The sequence below is a fragment of the Salmo salar genome, chromosome 02 (genome assembly GCF_965601325.2).
Source record: "Salmo salar chromosome 02, fSalSal1, whole genome shotgun sequence".
In the NCBI taxonomy this organism is placed as follows: domain Eukaryota; kingdom Metazoa; phylum Chordata; class Actinopteri; order Salmoniformes; family Salmonidae; genus Salmo; species Salmo salar.
Genome location: NC_138292.1, coordinates 11,562,045 through 11,582,078, shown reverse-complemented (window position 1 = coordinate 11,582,078; position 20,034 = coordinate 11,562,045). Strand labels below are relative to the sequence as shown.

The 20,034-nt window shown below is 46.5% G+C and overlaps 1 protein-coding gene across 1 annotated transcript in view; it reads left to right on the top strand.

The window, feature by feature from the left end:
- The window catches only part of LOC106605879 (rap guanine nucleotide exchange factor 5), a 107,207-nt gene that overhangs the window by 80,064 nt on the left and 7,109 nt on the right, over positions 1-20,034 (top strand). The window contains exons 14-15 of the mRNA XM_082959700.1: positions 1,469-1,519; positions 1,932-2,019. Of these exons, the coding sequence (XP_082815826.1) occupies positions 1,469-1,519; positions 1,932-2,019 (139 nt within the window). The remainder of the gene's footprint in view (positions 1-1,468; positions 1,520-1,931; positions 2,020-20,034) is intronic.

Sequence of the window (20,034 nt, the reverse complement as noted above, 5' to 3'; positions counted from 1 at the left end):
CCCACTATACACTGAGTGTACAAAACATTAGGAACACCTTCCTAATATTGAGTTGCACCCCCCCACTATACACTGAGTGTACAAAACATTAGGAACACCTTCCTAATATTGAGTTGCACCCCATTTTGCCCTCAGAACAGCCTCAATTCGTCGGGGCATGGACACTACAAGGTGTCCAAAGCGTTCCACAGGGATGCTGGCCCATGTTGACTCCAATGTTTCCCACAGTTGTGTCAAGTTGGCTGGATGTCCTTTGGAAGGTAGACCATTCTTGATACACACAGGAATCTGTTGATTGTGAAAACCCAGCAGCATTGCAGTTCTTGACACACGAACTGGTGTGCCTGGCACCTACTACAATACCCTGTTCAAAGGCACTTAAATCTTTGTCTTGCCCATTCACCCTCTGAATGGAACACATACACAATCCATATCTCAATTGTCTCAAAGCTTAGAAATCCTTCTTTAACCTGTTTCCTCCCCTTCATCTATACTGATTGTAGTGGATTTAACAGTGATATCAATAAGGGATCATAGCTTTCACCTGGATTCACCTGGTCAGTCTATATCATGGGAAGAGCAGTTCCTAATGTTTTGTACACTCAGTGTAATTCCAGCATCTTAACTGAGCAACGGCCATTCGATCAATGGAAAGAGACATCTGTTACAAAACAGCAAAAAGTTGAATGACATTCGTAGATTGTGAAGCCAAGCCTTCGATACTGAGTAAGTCTATAAGGTAGGGGGGATGTTCTCTGTCAGATAGACATTCTCTACTTGTGGAGTTGAAAACACAAACCATGATGATAAGCGCTCAGTCAGTAAGCAGTATGCATTTATGCATTTCATATTGGTTGTGTGTGGTGCATTGGCACAGAAACCTGTTGGTGGAAAACACAGGAGGTTGGTGGTACCTTAATTGGGGAGGACGGGCTTGTGGTAATGGCCTGAGCAGAATTAGTGGGATGGTATCAAATACATGAAATGCATGGTTTCCAGGTGTTTGACGACATTCCATTTTCTCCGTTCTGGCCATTATTATGAGCCGTCCTCCCATCAGCAGCCTCCACTGGTGGAAAATTCACTGCAAATATTTTATATAATTATAAATATAGCATCAAACTGTTAAAAATCTGATTTCCTCTTAGCTGATCATTGTCTGCTGCCGGCTCTGATCGTAGTGTAATGAGACAAGCAGGGAGAGTGAGCTCGTCTGTGGTGGTCGACGAACCCTCAACCTTCTGGCCCATATCCCTGCGTGGCATCAACTGTACCAACAAACCATGCTGAAGTAGCAAAGTTGATATCTACGTTTATAAACACAGGGTTGCCACAGTCATTGTTATTTATGGTGGTAATAATATTGTATGAGGGAGGAGGGTGTGCAAATCTTTTCACAGGACAAGGAGGAGGTCTGAGGAGATCCAGTAAATGTTGTGGCAACTCAACCTGTTTTTCTTTCCATCAGAAAGTTCCAGGAAAATTGAAAAAAGTGTTTTTGGAGCTGGAGATGTTGACGGTAAGTTCATGATTTTGTATTGTGTAGAGATCCTATAATAATGAATGGGACTATCCATGGAATTCTGGGTTGTATGTATAGTACTAGGAACATATTGGGTCATCTGGTCATTAAATAGGCTATATGTTTTCACTGTTGAGTTAATAAAAGCAGGAGGCTTGATAATTATCACTAGGTCTGGTCTCTTGGGACACAGTAACAGATGTTAGGGGTTGTGAGGGCTTCTGCAGTGTACATGTTTGAGTCCCAAATGGCATCCTATGCCTTACATAGTGTCCTACTTTTGACCAGATCCCTATGGGCCCTGATCATAAGTATTCACTATATAGGGAATATGTTGCCATTTGGGACGCAGAAGACCGCGTTTCTCCCCAAAGACAAGCATCACATCTGTCTCAACATGTCTTCACAGGACCCGTCTCTCAACCACAAAGCCTACAGGGACACTTTCAGGAAGACCAAGACGCCGAAGATCCCTTTCCTTCCTCTGCTACTGAAAGGTGCCTCAGAAAACACAGCATGTTACTGTCATCACTCCCTCCTGAAACCTGCAGTGGTCTGTAATGTTACTGTCATCACTACCTGCTGAACCCTGCAGTGGTCTGTAATGTTACTGTCATCACTATCTCCTGAACCCTGCAGTGGTCTGTAATGTTACTGTAATGTTACTGTCATCACTATCTCCTGAACCCTGCAGTGGTCTGTAATGTTACTGTCATCACTCCCTCCTGAACACTGCAGTGGTCTGTAATGTTACTGTCATCACTCCCTCCTGAACCCTGCAGGGGTCTGTAATATTACTGTAATGTTACTGTCATCACTACCTCCTGAACCCTGCAGTGGTCTGTAACGTTACTGTAATGTTACTGTCATCACTGCCTCCTGAACCCTGCAGTGGTCTGTAATGTTACTGTCATGTTACTGTCATCACTCCCTCCTGAACCCTGCAGTGGTCTGTAATGTTACTGTAATGTTACTGTCATCACTGCCTCCTGAACCCTGCAGTGGTCTGTAATGTTACTGTCATGTTACTGTCATCACTGCCTCCTGAACCCTGCAGTGGTCTGTAATGTTACAGTCATCACTGCCTCCTGAACCCTGCAGTGGTCTAATATTTCTGTAATGTTACTGTCATCACTGCCTCCTGAACCCTGCAGGGGTTTATAATGTTACTGTAATGTTACTGTCATGTTACTGTCATCACTCCCTCCTGAACCCTGCAGTGGTCTGTAATGTTACTGTAATGTTACTGTCATCACTGCCTCCTGAACCCTGCAGGGGTCTGTAATGTTACTGTCATCACTGTCTCCTGGACCCTGCAGTGGTCTGTAATGTTACTGTAATGTTACTGTCATCACTGCCTCCTGAACCCTGCAGTGGTCTGTAATGTTACTGTAATGTTACTGTCATCACTGCCTCCTGAACCCTGCAGTGGTCTGTAATGTTACTGTCATCACTGCCTCCTGAACCCTGCAGTGGTCTGTAATGTTACTGTCATCACTGCCTCCTGAACCCTGCAGTGGTCTAATGTTTCTGTAATGTTACTGTCATCACTGCCTCCTGAACCCTGCAGGGGTTTGTAATGTTACTGTAATGTTACTGTCATCACTACCTCCTGAACCCTGCAGTGGTCTGTAATGTTACTGTCATCACTATCTGCTGAACCCTGCAGTGGTCTGTAATGTTACTGTAATGTTACTGTCATCACTATCTCATGAACCCTGCAGTGGTCTGTAATGTTACTGTCATCACTCCCTCCTGAACCCTGCAGTGGTCTGTAATGTTACTGTCATCACTCCCTCCTGAACCCTGCAGGGGTCTGTAATGTTACTGTAATGTTACTGTCATCACTACCTCCTGAACCCTGCAGTGGTCTGTAATGTTACTGTAATGTTACTGTCTTCACTCCCTCCTAAACCCTGCAGGGGTCTGTAATGTTACTGTCATCACTGCCTCCTGAACCCTGCAGTGGTCTGTAATGTTACTGTAATGTTACTGTCATCACTGCCTCCTGAACCCTGCAGGGGTCTGTAATGCTACTGTCATCACTGCCTCCTGAACCCTGCAGTGGTCTGTAATGTTACTGTCATCACTGCCTCCTGAACCCTGCAGTGGTCTGTAATGTTACTGTCATCACTGCCTCCTGAACCCTGCAGTGGTCTAATGTTTCTTTAATGTTACTGTCATCACTGCCTCCTGAACCCTGCAGGGGTTTGTAATGTTACTGTAATGTTACTGTCATGTTACTGTCATCACTCCCTCCTGAACCCTGCAGTGGTCTGTAATGTTACTGTCATCACTATCTCCTGAACCCTGCAGTGGTCTGTAATGTTACTGTCATCACTCCCGCCTGAACCATGCAGTGGTCTGTAATGTTACTGTCATCACTCCCTCCTGAACCCTGCAGGGGTCTGTAATGTTACTGTAATGTTACTGTCATCACTACCTCCTGAACCCTGCAGTGGTCTGTAATGTTACTGTAATGTTACTGTCTTCACACCCTCCTGAACCCTGCAGGGGTCTGTAATGTTACTGTCATCACTGCCTCCTGAACCCTGCAGTGGTCTGTAATGTTACTGTAATGTTACTGTCATCACTGCCTCCTGAACCCTGCAGGGGTCTGTAATGCTACTGTCATCACTGCCTCCTGAACCCTGCAGTGGTCTGTAATGTTACTGTCATCACTGCCTCCTGAACCCTGCAGTGGTCTGTAACGTTACTGTCATCACTGCCTCCTGAACCCTGCAGTGGTCTGTAATGTTACTGTCATCACTACCTTCTGAACCCTGCAGGGGTCTGTAATGTTACTGTCATCACTGTCTCCTGGACCCTGCAGTGGTCTGTAATGTTACTGTAATGTTACTGTCATCACTGCCTCCTGAACCCTGCAGTGGTCTGTAATGTTACTGTAATGTTACTGTCATCACTGCCTCCTGAACCCTGCAGTGGTCTGTAATATTACTGTCATGTTACTGTCATCACTCCCTCCTGAACCCTGCAGTGGTATGTAATGTTACTGTAATGTTAGTGTCATCACTGCCTCCTGAACCCTGCAGTGGTCTGTAATGTTACTGTCATGTTACTGTCATCACTGCCTCCTGAACCCTGCAGTGGTCTGTAATGTTACTGTCATCACTGCCTCCTGAACCCTGCAGTGGTCTAATGTTTCTGTAATGTTACTGTCATCACTGCCTCCTGAACCCTGCAGGGGTTTGTAATGTTACTGTAATGTTACTGTCGTCACTACCTCCTGAACCCTGCAGTGGTCTGTAATGTTACTGTCATCACTATCTGCTGAACCCTGCAGTGGTCTGTAATGTTACTGTAATGTTACTGTCATCACTATCTCATGAACCCTGCAGTGGTCTGTAATGTTACTGTCATCACTCCCTCCTGAACCCTGCAGTGGTCTGTAATGTTACTGTCATCACTCCCTCCTGAACCCTGCAGGGGTCTGTAATGTTACTGTAATGTTACTGTCATCACTACCTCCTGAACCCTGCAGTGGTCTGTAATGTTACTGTAATGTTACTGTCTTCACTCCCTCCTGAACCCTGCAGGGGTCTGTAATGTTACTGTCATCACTGCCTCCTGAACCCTGCAGTAGTCTGTAATGTTACTGTAATGTTACTGTCATCACTGCCTCCTGAACCCTGCAGGGGTCTGTAATGTTACTGTCATCACTGTCTCCTGGACCCTGCAGTGGTCTGTAATGTTACTGTAATGTTACTGTCATCACTGCCTCCTGAACCCTGCAGTGGTCTGTAATGTTACTGTCATGTTACTGTCATCACTGCCTCCTGAACCCTGCAGTGGTCTGTAATGTTACTGTCATCACTGCCTCCTGAACCCTGCAGTGGTCTAATGTTTCTGTAATGTTACTGTCATCACTGCCTCCTGAACCCTGCAGGGGTTTGTAATTTTACTGTAATGTTACTGTCATCACTACCTCCTGAACCCTGCAGTGGTCTGTAATGTTACTGTCATCACTATCTCCTGAACCCTGCAGTGGTCTGTAATGTTACTGTAATGTTACTGTCATCACTGCCTCCTGAACCCTGCAGTGGTCTGTAATGTTACTGTCATGTTACTGTCATCACTGCCTCCTGAACCCTGCAGTGGTCTGTAATGTTACTGTCATGTTACTGTCATCACTGCCTCCTGAACCCTGCAGTGGTCTGTAATGTTACTGTCATCACTGCCTCCTGAACCCTGCAGTGGTCTAATGTTTCTGTAATGTTACTGTCATCACTGCCTCCTGAACCCTGCAGGGGTTTGTAATTTTACTGTAATGTTACTGTCATCACTACCTCCTGAACCCTGCAGTGGTCTGTAATGTTACTGTCATCACTATCTCCTGAACCCTGCAGTGGTCTGTAATGTTACTGTAATGTTACTGTCATCACTGCCTCCTGAACCCTGCAGTGGTCTGTAATGTTACTGTCATGTTACTGTCATCACTGACTCCTGAACCCTGCAGTGGTCTGTAATGTTACTGTCATCACTGCCTCCTGAACCCTGCAGTGGTCTAATGTTTCTGTAATGTTACTGTCATCACTGCCTCCTGAACCCTGCAGGGGTTTGTAATGTTACTGTAATGTTACTGTCATCACTAACTCCTGAACCCTGCAGTAGTCTGTAATGTTACTGTCATCACTATCTCCTGAACCCTGCAGTGGTCTGTAATGTTACTGTAATGTTACTGTCATCACTATCTCCTGAACCCTGCAGTGGTCTGTAATGTTACTGTCATCACTCCCTCCTGAACCCTGCAGTGGTCTGTAATGTTACTGTCATCACTCCCTCCTGAACCCTGCAGGGGTCTGTAATGTTACTGTAATGTTACTGTCATCACTACCTCCTGAACCCTGCAGTGGTCTGTAATGTTACTGTAATGTTACTGTCTTCACTCCCTCCTGAACCCTGCAGGGGTCTGTAATGTTACTGTCATCACTGCCTCCTGAACCCTGCAGTGGTCTGTAATGTTACTGTAATGTTACTGTCATCACTGCCTCCTGAACCCTGCAGGGGTCTGTAATGCTACTGTCATCACTGTCTCCTGGACCCTGCAGTGGTCTGTAATGTTACTGTAATGTTACTGTCATCACTGCCTCCTGAACCCTGCAGTGGTCTAATGTTTCTGTAATGTTACTGTCATCACTGCCTCCTGAACCCTGCAGGGGTTTGTAATGTTACTGTAATGTTACTGTCATCACTAACTCCTGAACCCTGCAGTAGTCTGTAATGTTACTGTCATCACTATCTCCTGAACCCTGCAGTGGTCTGTAATGTTACTGTAATGTTACTGTCATCACTATCTCCTGAACCCTGCAGTGGTCTGTAATGTTACTGTCATCACTCCCTCCTGAACCCTGCAGTGGTCTGTAATGTTACTGTCATCACTCCCTCCTGAACCCTGCAGGGGTCTGTAATGTTACTGTAATGTTACTGTCATCACTACCTCCTGAACCCTGCAGTGGTCTGTAATGTTACTGTAATGTTACTGTCTTCACTCCCTCCTGAACCCTGCAGGGGTCTGTAATGTTACTGTCATCACTGCCTCCTGAACCCTGCAGTGGTCTGTAATGTTACTGTAATGTTACTGTCATCACTGCCTCCTGAACCCTGCAGGGGTCTGTAATGCTACTGTCATCACTGTCTCCTGGACCCTGCAGTGGTCTGTAATGTTACTGTAATGTTACTGTCATCACTGCCTCCTGAACCCTGCAGTGGTCTGTAATGTTACTTTAATGTTACTGTCATCACTGCCTCCTGAACCCTGCAGTGGTCTGTAATGTTACTGTCATGTTACTGTCATCACTGCCTCCTGAACCCTGCAGTGGTCTGTAATGTTACTGTCATCACTGCCTCCTGAACCCTGCAGTGGTCTAATGTTTCTGTAATGTTACTGTCATCACTGCCTCCTGAACCCTGCAGGGGTTTGTAATGTTACTGTAATGTTACTGTCATCACTAACTCCTGAACCCTGCAGTAGTCTGTAATGTTACTGTCATCACTATCTCCTGAACCCTGCAGTGGTCTGTAACGTTACTGTAATGTTACTGTCATCACTCCCTCCTGAACCCTGCAGTGGTCTGTAATGTTACTGTCATCACTCCCTCCTGAACCCTGCAGGGGTCTGTAATGTTACTGTAATGTTACTGTCATCACTACCTCCTGAACCCTGCAGTGGTCTGTAATGTTACTGTAATGTTACTGTCTTCACTCCCTCCTGAACCCTGCAGGGGTCTGTAATGTTACTGTCATCACTGCCTCCTGAACCCTGCAGTGGTCTGTAATGTTACTGTAATGTTACTGTCATCACTGCCTCCTGAACCCTGCAGGGGTCTGTAATGCTACTGCCATCACTGTCTCCTGGACCCTGCAGTGGTCTGTAATGTTACTGTAATGTTACTGTCATCACTGCCTCCTGAACCCTGCAGTGGTCTGTAATGTCACTGTAATGTTACTGTCATCACTGCCTCCTGAACCCTGCAGTGGTCTGTAATGTTACTGTCATGTTACCGTCATCACTCCCTCCTGAACCTTGCAGTGGTCTGTAATGTTACTGTAATGTTACTGTCATCACTGCCTCCTGAACCCTGCAGTGGTCTGTAATGTTACTGTCATGTTACTGTCATCACTGCCTCCTGAACCTTGCAGGGGTCTGTAATGTTACTGTCATCACTGTCTCCTGGACCCTGCAGTGGTCTGTAATGTTACTGTAATGTTACTGTCATCACTGCCTCCTGAACCTTGCAGTGGTCTGTAATGTTACTGTAATGTTACTGTCATCACTGCCTCCTGAACCCTGCAGTGGCCTGTAATGTTACTGTCATGTTACTGTCATCACTCCCTCCTGAACCCTGCAGTGGTCTGTAATGTTACTGTAATGTTACTGTCATCACTTTCTCCTGAACCCTGCAGTGGTCTGTAATGTTACTGTCATGTTACTGTCATCACTGCCTCCTGAACCCTGCAGTGGTCTGTAATGTTACTGTCATCACTGCCTCCTGAACCCTGCAGTGGTCTAATGTTTCTGTAATGTTACTGTCATTACTGCCTCCTGAACCCTGCAGGGGCTTGTAATGTTACTGTAATGTTACTGTCATGTTACTGTCATCACTCCCTCCTGAACCCTGCAGTGGTCTGTAATGTTACTGTAATGTTACTGTCATCACTGCCTCCTGAAACCTGCAGTGGTCTGTAATGTTACTGTCATCACTGCCTCCTGAACCCTGCAGGGGTCTGTAATGCTACTGTCATCACTGCCTCCTGAACCCTGCAGTGGTCTGTAATGTTACTGTCATCACTACCTCCTGAACCCTGCAGGGGTCTGTAATGTTACTGTCATCACTGTCTCCTGGACCCTGCAGTGTTCTGTAATGTTACTGTAATGTTACTGTCATCACTGCCTCCTGAACCCTGCAGTGGTCTGTAATGTTACTGTAATGTTACTGTCATCACTGCCTCCTGAACCCTGCAGTGGTCTGTAATGTTACTGTCATGTTACTGTCATCACTCCCTCCTGAACCCTGCAGTGGTCTGTAATGTTACTGTAATGTTACTGTCATCACTGCCTCCTGAACCCTGCAGTGGTCTGTAATGTTACTGTCATGTTACTGTCATCACTGCCTCCTGAACCCTGCAGTGGTCTGTAATGTTACTGTCATCACTGCCTCCTGAACCCTGCAGTGGTCTAATATTTCTGTAATGTTACTGTCATCACTGCCTCCTGAACCCTGCTGGGGTTTGTAATTTTACTGTAATGTTACTGTCATGTTACTGTCATCACTCCCTCCTGAACCCTGCAGTGGTCTGTAATGTTACTGTAATGTTACTGTCATCACTACCTCCTGAACCCTGCAGTGGTCTGTAATGTTACTGTCATCACTGTCTCCTTGACCCTGCAGTGTTCTGTAATGTTACTGTAATGTTACTGTCATCACTGCCTCCTGAACCCTGCAGTGGTCTGTAATGTTACTGTAATGTTACTGTCATCACTGCCTCCTGAACCCTGCAGTTTTCTGTAATGTTACTGTCATGTTACTGTCATCACTGCCTCCTGAACCCTGCAGTGGTCTGTAATGTTACTGTCATCACTGCCTCCTGAACCCTGCAGTGGTCTAATGTTTCTGTAATGTTACTGTCATCACTGCCTCCTGAACCCTGCAGGGGTTTGTAATGTTACTGTAATGTTACTGTCATCACTACCTCCTGAACCCTGCAGTGGTCTGTAATGTTACTGTCATCACTATCTCCTGAACCCTGCAGTGGTCTGTAATGTTACTGTAATGTTACTGTCATCACTATCTCATGAACCCTGCAGTGGTCTGTAATGTTACTGTCATCACTCCCTCCTGAACCCTGCAGTGGTCTGTAATGTTACTGTCATCACTCCCTCCTGAACCCTGCAGGGGTCTGTAATGTTACTGTAATGTTACTGTCATCACTACCTCCTGAACCCTGCAGTGGTCTGTAATGTTACTGTAATGTTACTGTCTTCACTCCCTCCTGAACCCTGCAGGGGTCTGTAATGTTACTGTCATCACTGCCTCCGGAACCCTGCAGTGGTCTGTAATGTTACTGTCATCACTGCCTCCTGAACCCTGCAGTGGTCTAATGTTTCTGTAATGTTACTGTCATCACTGCCTCCTGAACCCTGCAGGGGTTTGTAATGTTACTGTAATGTTACTGTCATCACTCCCTCCTGAACCCTGCAGTGGTCTGTAATGTTACTGTAATGTTACTGTCATCACTATCTCCTGAACCCTGCAGTGGTCTGTAATGTTACTGTCATCACGCCCGCCTGAACCATGCAGTGGTCTGTAATGTTACTGTCATCACTCCCTCCTGAACCCTGCAGGGGTCTGTAATTTTACTGTAATGTTACTGTCATCACTCCCTCCTGAACCCTGCAGTGGTCTGTAATGTTACTGTAATGTTACTGTCATCACTGCCTCCTGAACCCTGCAGTGGTCTGTAATGTTACTGTCATCACTGCCTCCTGAACCCTGCAGGGGTCTGTAATGTTACTGTCATCACGCCCGCCTGAACCATGCAGTGGTCTGTAATGTTACTGTCATCACTCCCTCCTGAACCCTGCAGGGGTCTGTAATGTTACTGTAATGTTACTGTCATCACTCCCTCCTGAACCCTGCAGTGGTCTGTACTGTTACTGTAATGTTACTGTCATCACTGCCTCCTGAAACCTGCAGTGGTCTGTAATGTTACTGTCATCACTGCCTCCTGAACCCTGCAGGGGTCTGTAATGCTACTGTCATCACTGCCTCCTGAACCCTGCAGTGGTCTGTAATGTTACTGTCATCACTACCTCCTGAACCCTGCAGGGGTCTGTAATGTTACTGTCATCACTGTCTCCTGGACCCTGCAGTGGTCTGTAATGTTACTGTAATGTTACTGTCATCACTGCCTCCTGAACCCTGCAGTGGTCTGTAACGTTACTGTAATGTTACTGTCATCACTGCCTCCTGAACCCTGCAGTGGTCTGTAATGTTACTGTCATGTTACTGTCATCACTCCCTCCTGAACCCTGCAGTGGTCTGTAATGTTACTGTAATGTTACTGTCATCACTGCCTCCTGAACCCTGCAGTGGTCTGTAATGTTACTGTCATGTTACTGTCATCACTGCCTCCTGAACCCTGCAGTGGTCTGTAATGTTACTGTCATCACTGCATCCTGAACCCTGCAGTGGTCTAATATTTCTGTAATGTTACTGTCATCACTGCCTCCTGAACCCTGCAGGGGTTTGTAATGTTACTGTAATGTTACTGTCATGTTACTGTCATCACTCCCTCCTGAACCCTGCAGTGGTCTGTAATGTTACTGTAATGTTACTGTCATCACTGCCTCCTGAACCCTGCAGTGGTCTGTAATGTTACTGTCATCACTGTCTCCTGGACCCTGCAGTGGTCTGTAATGTTACTGTAATGTTACTGTCATCACTGCCTCCTGAACCCTGCAGTGGTCTGTAATGTTACTGTAATGTTACTGTCATCACTGCCTCCTGAACCCTGCAGTGGTCTGTAATGTTACTGTCATGTTACTGTCATCACTGCCTCCTGAACCCTGCAGTGGTCTGTAATGTTACTGTCATCACTGCCTCCTGAACCTTGCAGTGGTCTGTAATGTTACTGTAATGTTACTGTCATCACTGCCTCCTGAACCCTGCAGTGGCCTGTAATGTTACTGTCATGTTACTGTCATCACTCCCTCCTGAACCCTGCAGTGGTCTGTAATGTTACTGTAATGTTACTGTCATCACTTTCTCCTGAACCCTGCAGTGGTCTGTAATGTTACTGTCATGTTACTGTCATCACTGCCTCCTGAACCCTGCAGGGGCTTGTAATGTTACTGTAATGTTACTGTCATGTTACTGTCATCACTCCCTCCTGAACCCTGCAGTGGTCTGTAATGTTACTGTAATGTTACTGTCATCACTGCCTCCTGAAACCTGCAGTGGTCTGTAATGTTACTGTCATCACTGCCTCCTGAACCCTGCAGGGGTCTGTAATGCTACTGTCATCACTGCCTCCTGAACCCTGCAGTGGTCTGTAATGTTACTGTAATGTTACTGTCATCACTGCCTCCGGAACCCTGCAGTGGTCTGTAACGTTACTGTAATGTTACTGTCATCACTGCCTCCTGAACCCTGCAGTGGTCTGTAATGTTACTGTCATGTTACTGTCATCACTCCCTCCTGAACCCTGCAGTGGTCTGTAATGTTACTGTAATGTTACTGTCATCACTGCCTCCTGAACCCTGCAGTGGTCTGTAATGTTACTGTCATGTTACTGTCATCACTGCCTCCTGAACCCTGCAGTGGTCTGTAATGTTACTGTCATCACTGCCTCCTGAACCCTGCAGTGGTCTAATATTTCTGTAATGTTACTGTCATCACTGCCTCCTGAACCCTGCAGGGGTTTGTAATGTTACTGTAATGTTACTGTCATGTTACTGTCATCACTCCCTCCTGAACCCTGCAGTGGTCTGTAATGTTACTGTAATGTTACTGTCATCACTGCCTCCTGAACCCTGCAGTGGTCTGTAATGTTACTGTCATCACTGCCTCCTGAACCCTGCAGTGGTCTGTAATGTTACTGTCATCACTGCCTCCTGAACCCTGCAGTGGTCTAATGTTTCTGTAATGTTACTGTCATCACTGCCTCCTGAACCCTGCAGGGGTTTGTAATGTTACTGTAATGTTACTGTCATCACTACCTCCTGAACCCTGCAGTGGTCTGTAATGTTACTGTCATCACTATCTCCTGAACCCTGCAGTGGTCTGTAATGTTACTGTAATGTTACTGTCATCACTATCTCATGAACCCTGCAGTGGTCTGTAATGTTACTGTCATCACTCCCTCTTGAACCCTGCAGTGGTCTGTAATGTTACTGTCATCACTCCCTCCTGAACCCTGCAGGGGTCTGTAATGTTACTGTAATGTTACTGTCATCACTACCTCCTGAACCCTGCAGTGGTCTGTAATGTTACTGTAATGTTACTGTCTTCACTCCCTCCTGAACCCTGCAGGGGTCTGTAATGTTACTGTCATCACTGCCTCCTGAACCCTGCAGTGGTCTGTAATGTTACTGTCATCACTGCCTCCTGAACCCTGCAGTGGTCTAATGTTTCTGTAATGTTACTGTCATCACTGCCTCCTGAACCCTGCAGGGGTTTGTAATGTTACTGTAATGTTACTGTCATCACTCCCTCCTGAACCCTGCAGTGGTCTGTAATGTTACTGTAATGTTACTGTCATCACTATCTCCTGAACCCTGCAGTGGTCTGTAATGTTACTGTCATCACGCCCGCCTGAACCATGCAGTGGTCTGTAATGTTACTGTCATCACTCCCTCCTGAACCCTGCAGGGGTCTGTAATTTTACTGTAATGTTACTGTCATCACTCCCTCCTGAACCCTGCAGTGGTCTGTAATGTTACTGTAATGTTACTGTCATCACTGCCTCCTGAACCCTGCAGTGGTCTGTAATGTTACTGTCATCACTGCCTCCTGAACCCTGCAGGGGTCTGTAATGTTACTGTCATCACGCCCGCCTGAACCATGCAGTGGTCTGTAATGTTACTGTCATCACTCCCTCCTGAACCCTGCAGGGGTCTGTAATGTTACTGTAATGTTACTGTCATCACTCCCTCCTGAACCCTGCAGTGGTCTGTAATGTTACTGTAATGTTACTGTCATCACTGCCTCCTGAAACCTGCAGTGGTCTGTAATGTTACTGTCATCACTGCCTCCTGAACCCTGCAGGGGTCTGTAATGCTACTGTCATCACTGCCTCCTGAACCCTGCAGTGGTCTGTAATGTTACTGTCATCACTACCTCCTGAACCCTGCAGGGGTCTGTAATGTTACTGTCATCACTGTCTCCTGGACCCTGCAGTGGTCTGTAATGTTACTGTAATGTTACTGTCATCACTGCCTCCTGAACCCTGCAGTGGTCTGTAACGTTACTGTAATGTTACTGTCATCACTGCCTCCTGAACCCTGCAGTGGTCTGTAATGTTACTGTCATGTTACTGTCATCACTCCCTGCTGAACCCTGCAGTGGTCTGTAATGTTACTGTAATGTTACTGTCATCACTGCCTCCTGAACCCTGCAGTGGTCTGTAATGTTACTGTCATGTTACTGTCATCACTGCCTCCTGAACCCTGCAGTGGTCTGTAATGTTACTGTCATCACTGCCTCCTGAACCCTGCAGTGGTCTAATATTTCTGTAATGTTACTGTCATCACTGCCTCCTGAACCCTGCAGGGGTTTGTAATGTTACTGTAATGTTACTGTCATGTTACTGTCATCACTCCCTCCTGAACCCTGCAGTGGTCTGTAATGTTACTGTAATGTTACTGTCATCACTGCCTCCTGAACCCTGCAGTGGTCTGTAATGTTACTGTCATCACTGTCTCCTGGACCCTGCAGTGGTCTGTAATGTTACTGTAATGTTACTGTCATCACTGCCTCCGGAACCCTGCAGTGGTCTGTAATGTTACTGTAATGTTACTGTCATCACTGCCTCCTGAACCCTGCAGTGGTCTGTAATGTTACTGTCATGTTACTGTCATCACTGCCTCCTGAACCCTGCAGTGGTCTGTAATGTTACTGTCATCACTGCCTCCTGAACCCTGCAGTGGTCTAATGTTTCTGTAATGTTACTGTCATCACTGCCTCCTGAACCCTGCAGGGGTTTGTAATGTTACTGTAATGTTACTGTCATCACTACCTCCTGAACCCTGCAGTGGTCTGTAATGTTACTGTCATCACTATCTCCTGAACCCTGCAGTGGTCTGTAATGTTACTGTAATGTTACTGTCATCACTATCTCATGAACCCTGCAGTGGTCTGTAATGTTACTGTCATCACTCCCTCCTGAACCCTGCAGTGGTCTGTAATGTTACTGTCATCACTCCCTCCTGAACCCTGCAGGGGTCTGTAATGTTACTGTAATGTTACTGTCATCACTACCTCCTGAACCCTGCAGTGGTCTGTAATGTTACTGTAATGTTACTGTCTTCACTCCCTCCTGAACCCTGCAGGGGCTGTAATGTTACTGTCATCACTGCCTCCTGAACCCTGCAGTGGTCTGTAATGTTACTGTAATGTTACTGTCATCACTGCCTCCTGAACCCTGCAGTGGTCTGTAACGTTACTGTCATCACTGCCTCCTGAACCCTGCAGTGGTCTGTAATGTTACTGTCATCACTACCTTCTGAACCCTGCAGGGGTCTGTAATGTTACTGTCATCACTGTCTCCTGGACCCTGCAGTGGTCTGTAATGTTACTGTAATGTTACTGTCATCACTGCCTCCTGAACCCTGCAGTGGTCTGTAATGTTACTGTCATGTTACTGTCATCACTGCCTCCTGAACCCTGCAGTGGTCTGTAATGTTACTGTAATGTTACTGTCATCACTGCCTCCTGAACCCTGCAGTGGTCTGTAATGTTACTGTCATGTTACTGTCATCACTGCCTCCTGAACCCTGCAGTGGTCTGTAATGTTACTGTCATCACTGCCTCCTGAACCCTGCAGTGGTCTAATGTTTCTGTAATGTTACTGTCTTCACTGCCTCCTGAACCCTGCAGGGGTTTGTAATGTTACTGTAATGTTACTGTCATGTTACTGTCATCACTCCCTCCTGAACCCTGCAGTGGTCTGTAATGTCACTGTAATGTTACTGTCATCACTGCCTCCTGAACCCTGCAGGGGTCTGTAATGTTACTGTCATCACTGTCTCCTGGACCCTGCAGTGGTCTGTAATGTTACGGTAATGTTACTGTCATCACTGCCTCCTGAACCCTGCAGTGGTCTGTAATGTTACTGTAATGTTACTGTCATCACTGCCTCCTGAACCCTGCAGTGGTCTGTAATGTTACTGTCATGTTTCTATCATCACTCCCTCCTGAACCCTGCAGTGGTCTGTAATGTTACTGTAATGTTACTGTCATCACTGCCTCCTGAACCCTGCAGGGGTCTGTAATGCTACTGTCATCACTGCCTCCTGAACCCTGCAGTGGTCTGTATTGTTACTGTCATCACTACCTCCTGAACCCTGCAGGGGTCTGTAATGTTACTGTCATCACTGCCTCCTGAACCCTGCAGTGGTCTGTAACGTTACTGTAATGTTACTGTCATCACTGCCTCCTGAACCCTGCAGTGGTCTGTAATGTTACTGTCATGTTACTGTCATCACTCCCTCCTGAACCCTGCAGTGGTCTGTAATGTTACTGTAATGTTACTGTCATCACTGCCTCCTGAACCCTGCAGTGGTCTGTAATGTTACTGTCATGTTACTGTCATCACTGCCTCCTGAACCCTGCAGTGGTCTGTAATGTTACTGTCATCACTGCCTCCTGAACCCTGCAGTGGTCTAATGTTTCTGTAATGTTACTGTCATCACTGCCTCCTGAACCCTGCAGGGGTTTGTAATGTTACTGTAATGTTACTGTCATGTTACTGTCATCACTCCCTCCTGAACCCTGCAGTGGTCTGTAATGTTACTGTAATGTTACTGTCATCACTGCCTCCTGAACCCTGCAGGGGTCTGTAATGTTACTGTCATCACTGTCTCCTGGACCCTGCAGTGGTCTGTAATGTTACTGTCATCACTGCCTCCTGAACCCTGCAGTGGTCTGTAATGTTACTGTAATGTTACTGTCATCACTGCCTCCTGAACCTTGCAGGGGTCTGTAATGTTACTGTCATCACTGTCTCCTGGACCCTGCAGTGGTCTGTAATGTTACTGTAATGTTACTGTCATCACTGCCTCCTGAACCCTGCATGGGTTTGTAATGTTACTGTAATGTTACTGTCATCACTACCTCCTGAACCCTGCAGTGGTCTGTAATGTTACTGTCATCACTATCTCCTGAACCCTGCAGTGGTCTGTAATGTTACTGTAATGTTACTGTCATCACTGCCTCCTGAACCCTGCAGTGGTCTGTAATGTTACTGTCATGTTACTGTCATCACTGCCTCCTGAACCCTGCAGTGGTCTGTAACGTTACTGTCATCACTGCCTCCTGAACCCTGCAGTGGTCTAATGTTTCTGTAATGTTACTGTCATCACTGCCTCCTGAACCCTGCAGGGGTTTGTAATGTTACTGTAATGTTACTGTCATCACTACCTCCTGAACCCTGCAGTGGTCTGTAATGTTACTGTAATGTTACTGTCATCACTATCTCCTGAACCCTGCAGTGGTCTGTAATGTTACTGTCATCACTCCCTCCTGAACCCTTCAGTGGTCTGTAATGTTACTGTCATCACTCCCTCCTGAACCCTGCAGGGGTCTGTAATGTTACTGTCATCACTACCTCCTGAACCCTGCAGTGGTCTGTAATGTTACTGTAATGTTACTGTCTTCACTCCCTCCTGAACCCTGTAGGGGTCTGTAATGTTACTGTCATCACTGCCTCCTGAACCCTGCAGTGGTCTGTAATGTTACTGTAATGTTACTGTCATCACTGCCTCCTGAACCCTGCAGGGGTCTGTAATGCTACTGTCATCACTGCCTCCTGAACCCTGCAGTGGTCTGTAATGTTACTGTCATCACTACCTTCTGAACCCTGCAGGGGTCTGTAATGTTACTGTCATCACTGTCTCCTGGACCCTGCAGTGGTCTGTAATGTTACTGTAATGTTACTGTCATCACTGCCTCCTGAACCCTGCAGTGGTCTGTAATGTTACTGTCATGTTACTGTCATCACTGCCTCCTGAACCCTGCAGTGGTCTGTAATGTTACTGTCATCACTGCCTCCTGAACCCTGCAGTGGTCTAATATTTCTGTAATGTTACTGTCATCACTGCCTCCTGAACCCTGCAGCGGTTTGTAATGTTACTGTAATGTTACTGTCATGTTACTGTCATCACTCCCTCCTGAACCCTGCAGTGGTCTGTAATGTTACTGTAATGTTACTGTCATCACTGCCTCCTGAACCCTGCAGTGGTCTGTAATGTTACTGTCATCACTGTCTCCTGGACCCTGCAGTGGTCTGTAATGTTACTGTAATGTTACTGTCATCACTGCCTCCGGAACCCTGCAGTGGTCTGTAATGTTACTGTAATGTTACTGTCATCACTGCCTCCTGAACCCTGCAGTGGTCTGTAATGTTACTGTCATGTTACTGTCATCACTGCCTCCTGAACCCTGCAGTGGTCTGTAATGTTACTGTCATCACTGCCTCCTGAACCCTGCAGTGGTCTAATGTTTCTGTAATGTTACTGTCATCACTGCCTCCTGAACCCTGCAGGGGTTTGTAATGTTACTGTAATGTTACTGTCATCACTACCTCCTGAACCCTGCAGTGGTCTGTAATGTTACTGTCATCACTATCTCCTGAACCCTGCAGTGGTCTGTAATGTTACTGTAATGTTACTGTCATCACTATCTCATGAACCCTGCAGTGGTCTGTAATGTTACTGTCATCACTCCCTCCTGAACCCTGCAGTGGTCTGTAATGTTACTGTCATCACTCCCTCCTGAACCCTGCAGGGGTCTGTAATGTTACTGTAATGTTACTGTCATCACTACCTCCTGAACCCTGCAGTGGTCTGTAATGTTACTGTAATGTTACTGTCTTCACTCCCTCCTGAACCCTGCAGGGGTCTGTAATGTTACTGTCATCACTGCCTCCTGAACCCTGCAGTGGTCTGTAATGTTACTGTAATGTTACTGTCATCACTGCCTCCTGAACCCTGCAGTGGTCTGTAACGTTACTGTCATCACTGCCTCCTGAACCCTGCAGTGGTCTGTAATGTTACTGTCATCACTACCTTCTGAACCCTGCAGGGGTCTGTAATGTTACTGTCATCACTGTCTCCTGGACCCTGCAGTGGTCTGTAATGTTACTGTAATGTTACTGTCATCACTGCCTCCTGAACCCTGCAGTGGTCTGTAATGTTACTGTCATGTTACTGTCATCACTGCCTCCTGAACCCTGCAGTGGTCTGTAATGTTACTGTAATGTTACTGTCATCACTGCCTCCTGAACCCTGCAGTGGTCTGTAATGTTACTGTCATGTTACTGTCATCACTGCCTCCTGAACCCTGCAGTGGTCTGTAATGTTACTGTCATCACTGCCTCCTGAACCCTGCAGTGGTCTAATGTTTCTGTAATGTTACTGTCTTCACTGCCTCCTGAACCCTGCAGGGGTTTGTAATGTTACTGTAATGTTACTGTCATGTTACTGTCATCACTCCCTCCTGAACCCTGCAGTGGTCTGTAATGTCACTGTAATGTTACTGTCATCACTGCCTCCTGAACCCTGCAGGGGTCTGTAATGTTACTGTCATGTTACTGTCATCACTGCCTCCTGAACCCTGCAGTGGTCTGTAATGTTACTGTCATCACTGCCTCCTGAACCCTGCAGTGGTCTAATATTTCTGTAATGTTACTGTCATCACTGCCTCCTGAACCCTGCAGGGGTTTGTAATGTTACTGTAATGTTACTGTCATGTTACTGTCATCACTCCCTCCTGAACCCTGCAGTGGTCTGTAATGTTACTGTAATGTTACTGTCATCACTGCCTCCTGAACCCTGCAGTGGTCTGTAATGTTACTGTAATGTTACTGTCATCACTGCCTCCTGAACCCTGCAGTGGTCTGTAATGTTACTGTCATGTTACTATCATCACTCCCTCCTGAACCCTGCAGTGGTCTGTAATGTTACTGTAATGTTACTGTCATCACTGCCTCCTGAACCCTGCAGGGGTCTGTAATGCTACTGTCATCACTGCCTCCTGAACCCTGCAGTGGTCTGTATTGTTACTGTCATCACTACCTCCTGAACCCTGCAGGGGTCTGTAATGTTACTGTCATCACTGCCTCCTGAACCCTGCAGTGGTCTGTAACGTTACTGTAATGTTACTGTCATCACTGCCTCCTGAACCCTGCAGTGGTCTGTAATGTTACTGTCATGTTACTGTCATCACTCCCTCCTGAACCCTGCAGTGGTCTGTAATGTTACTGTAATGTTACTG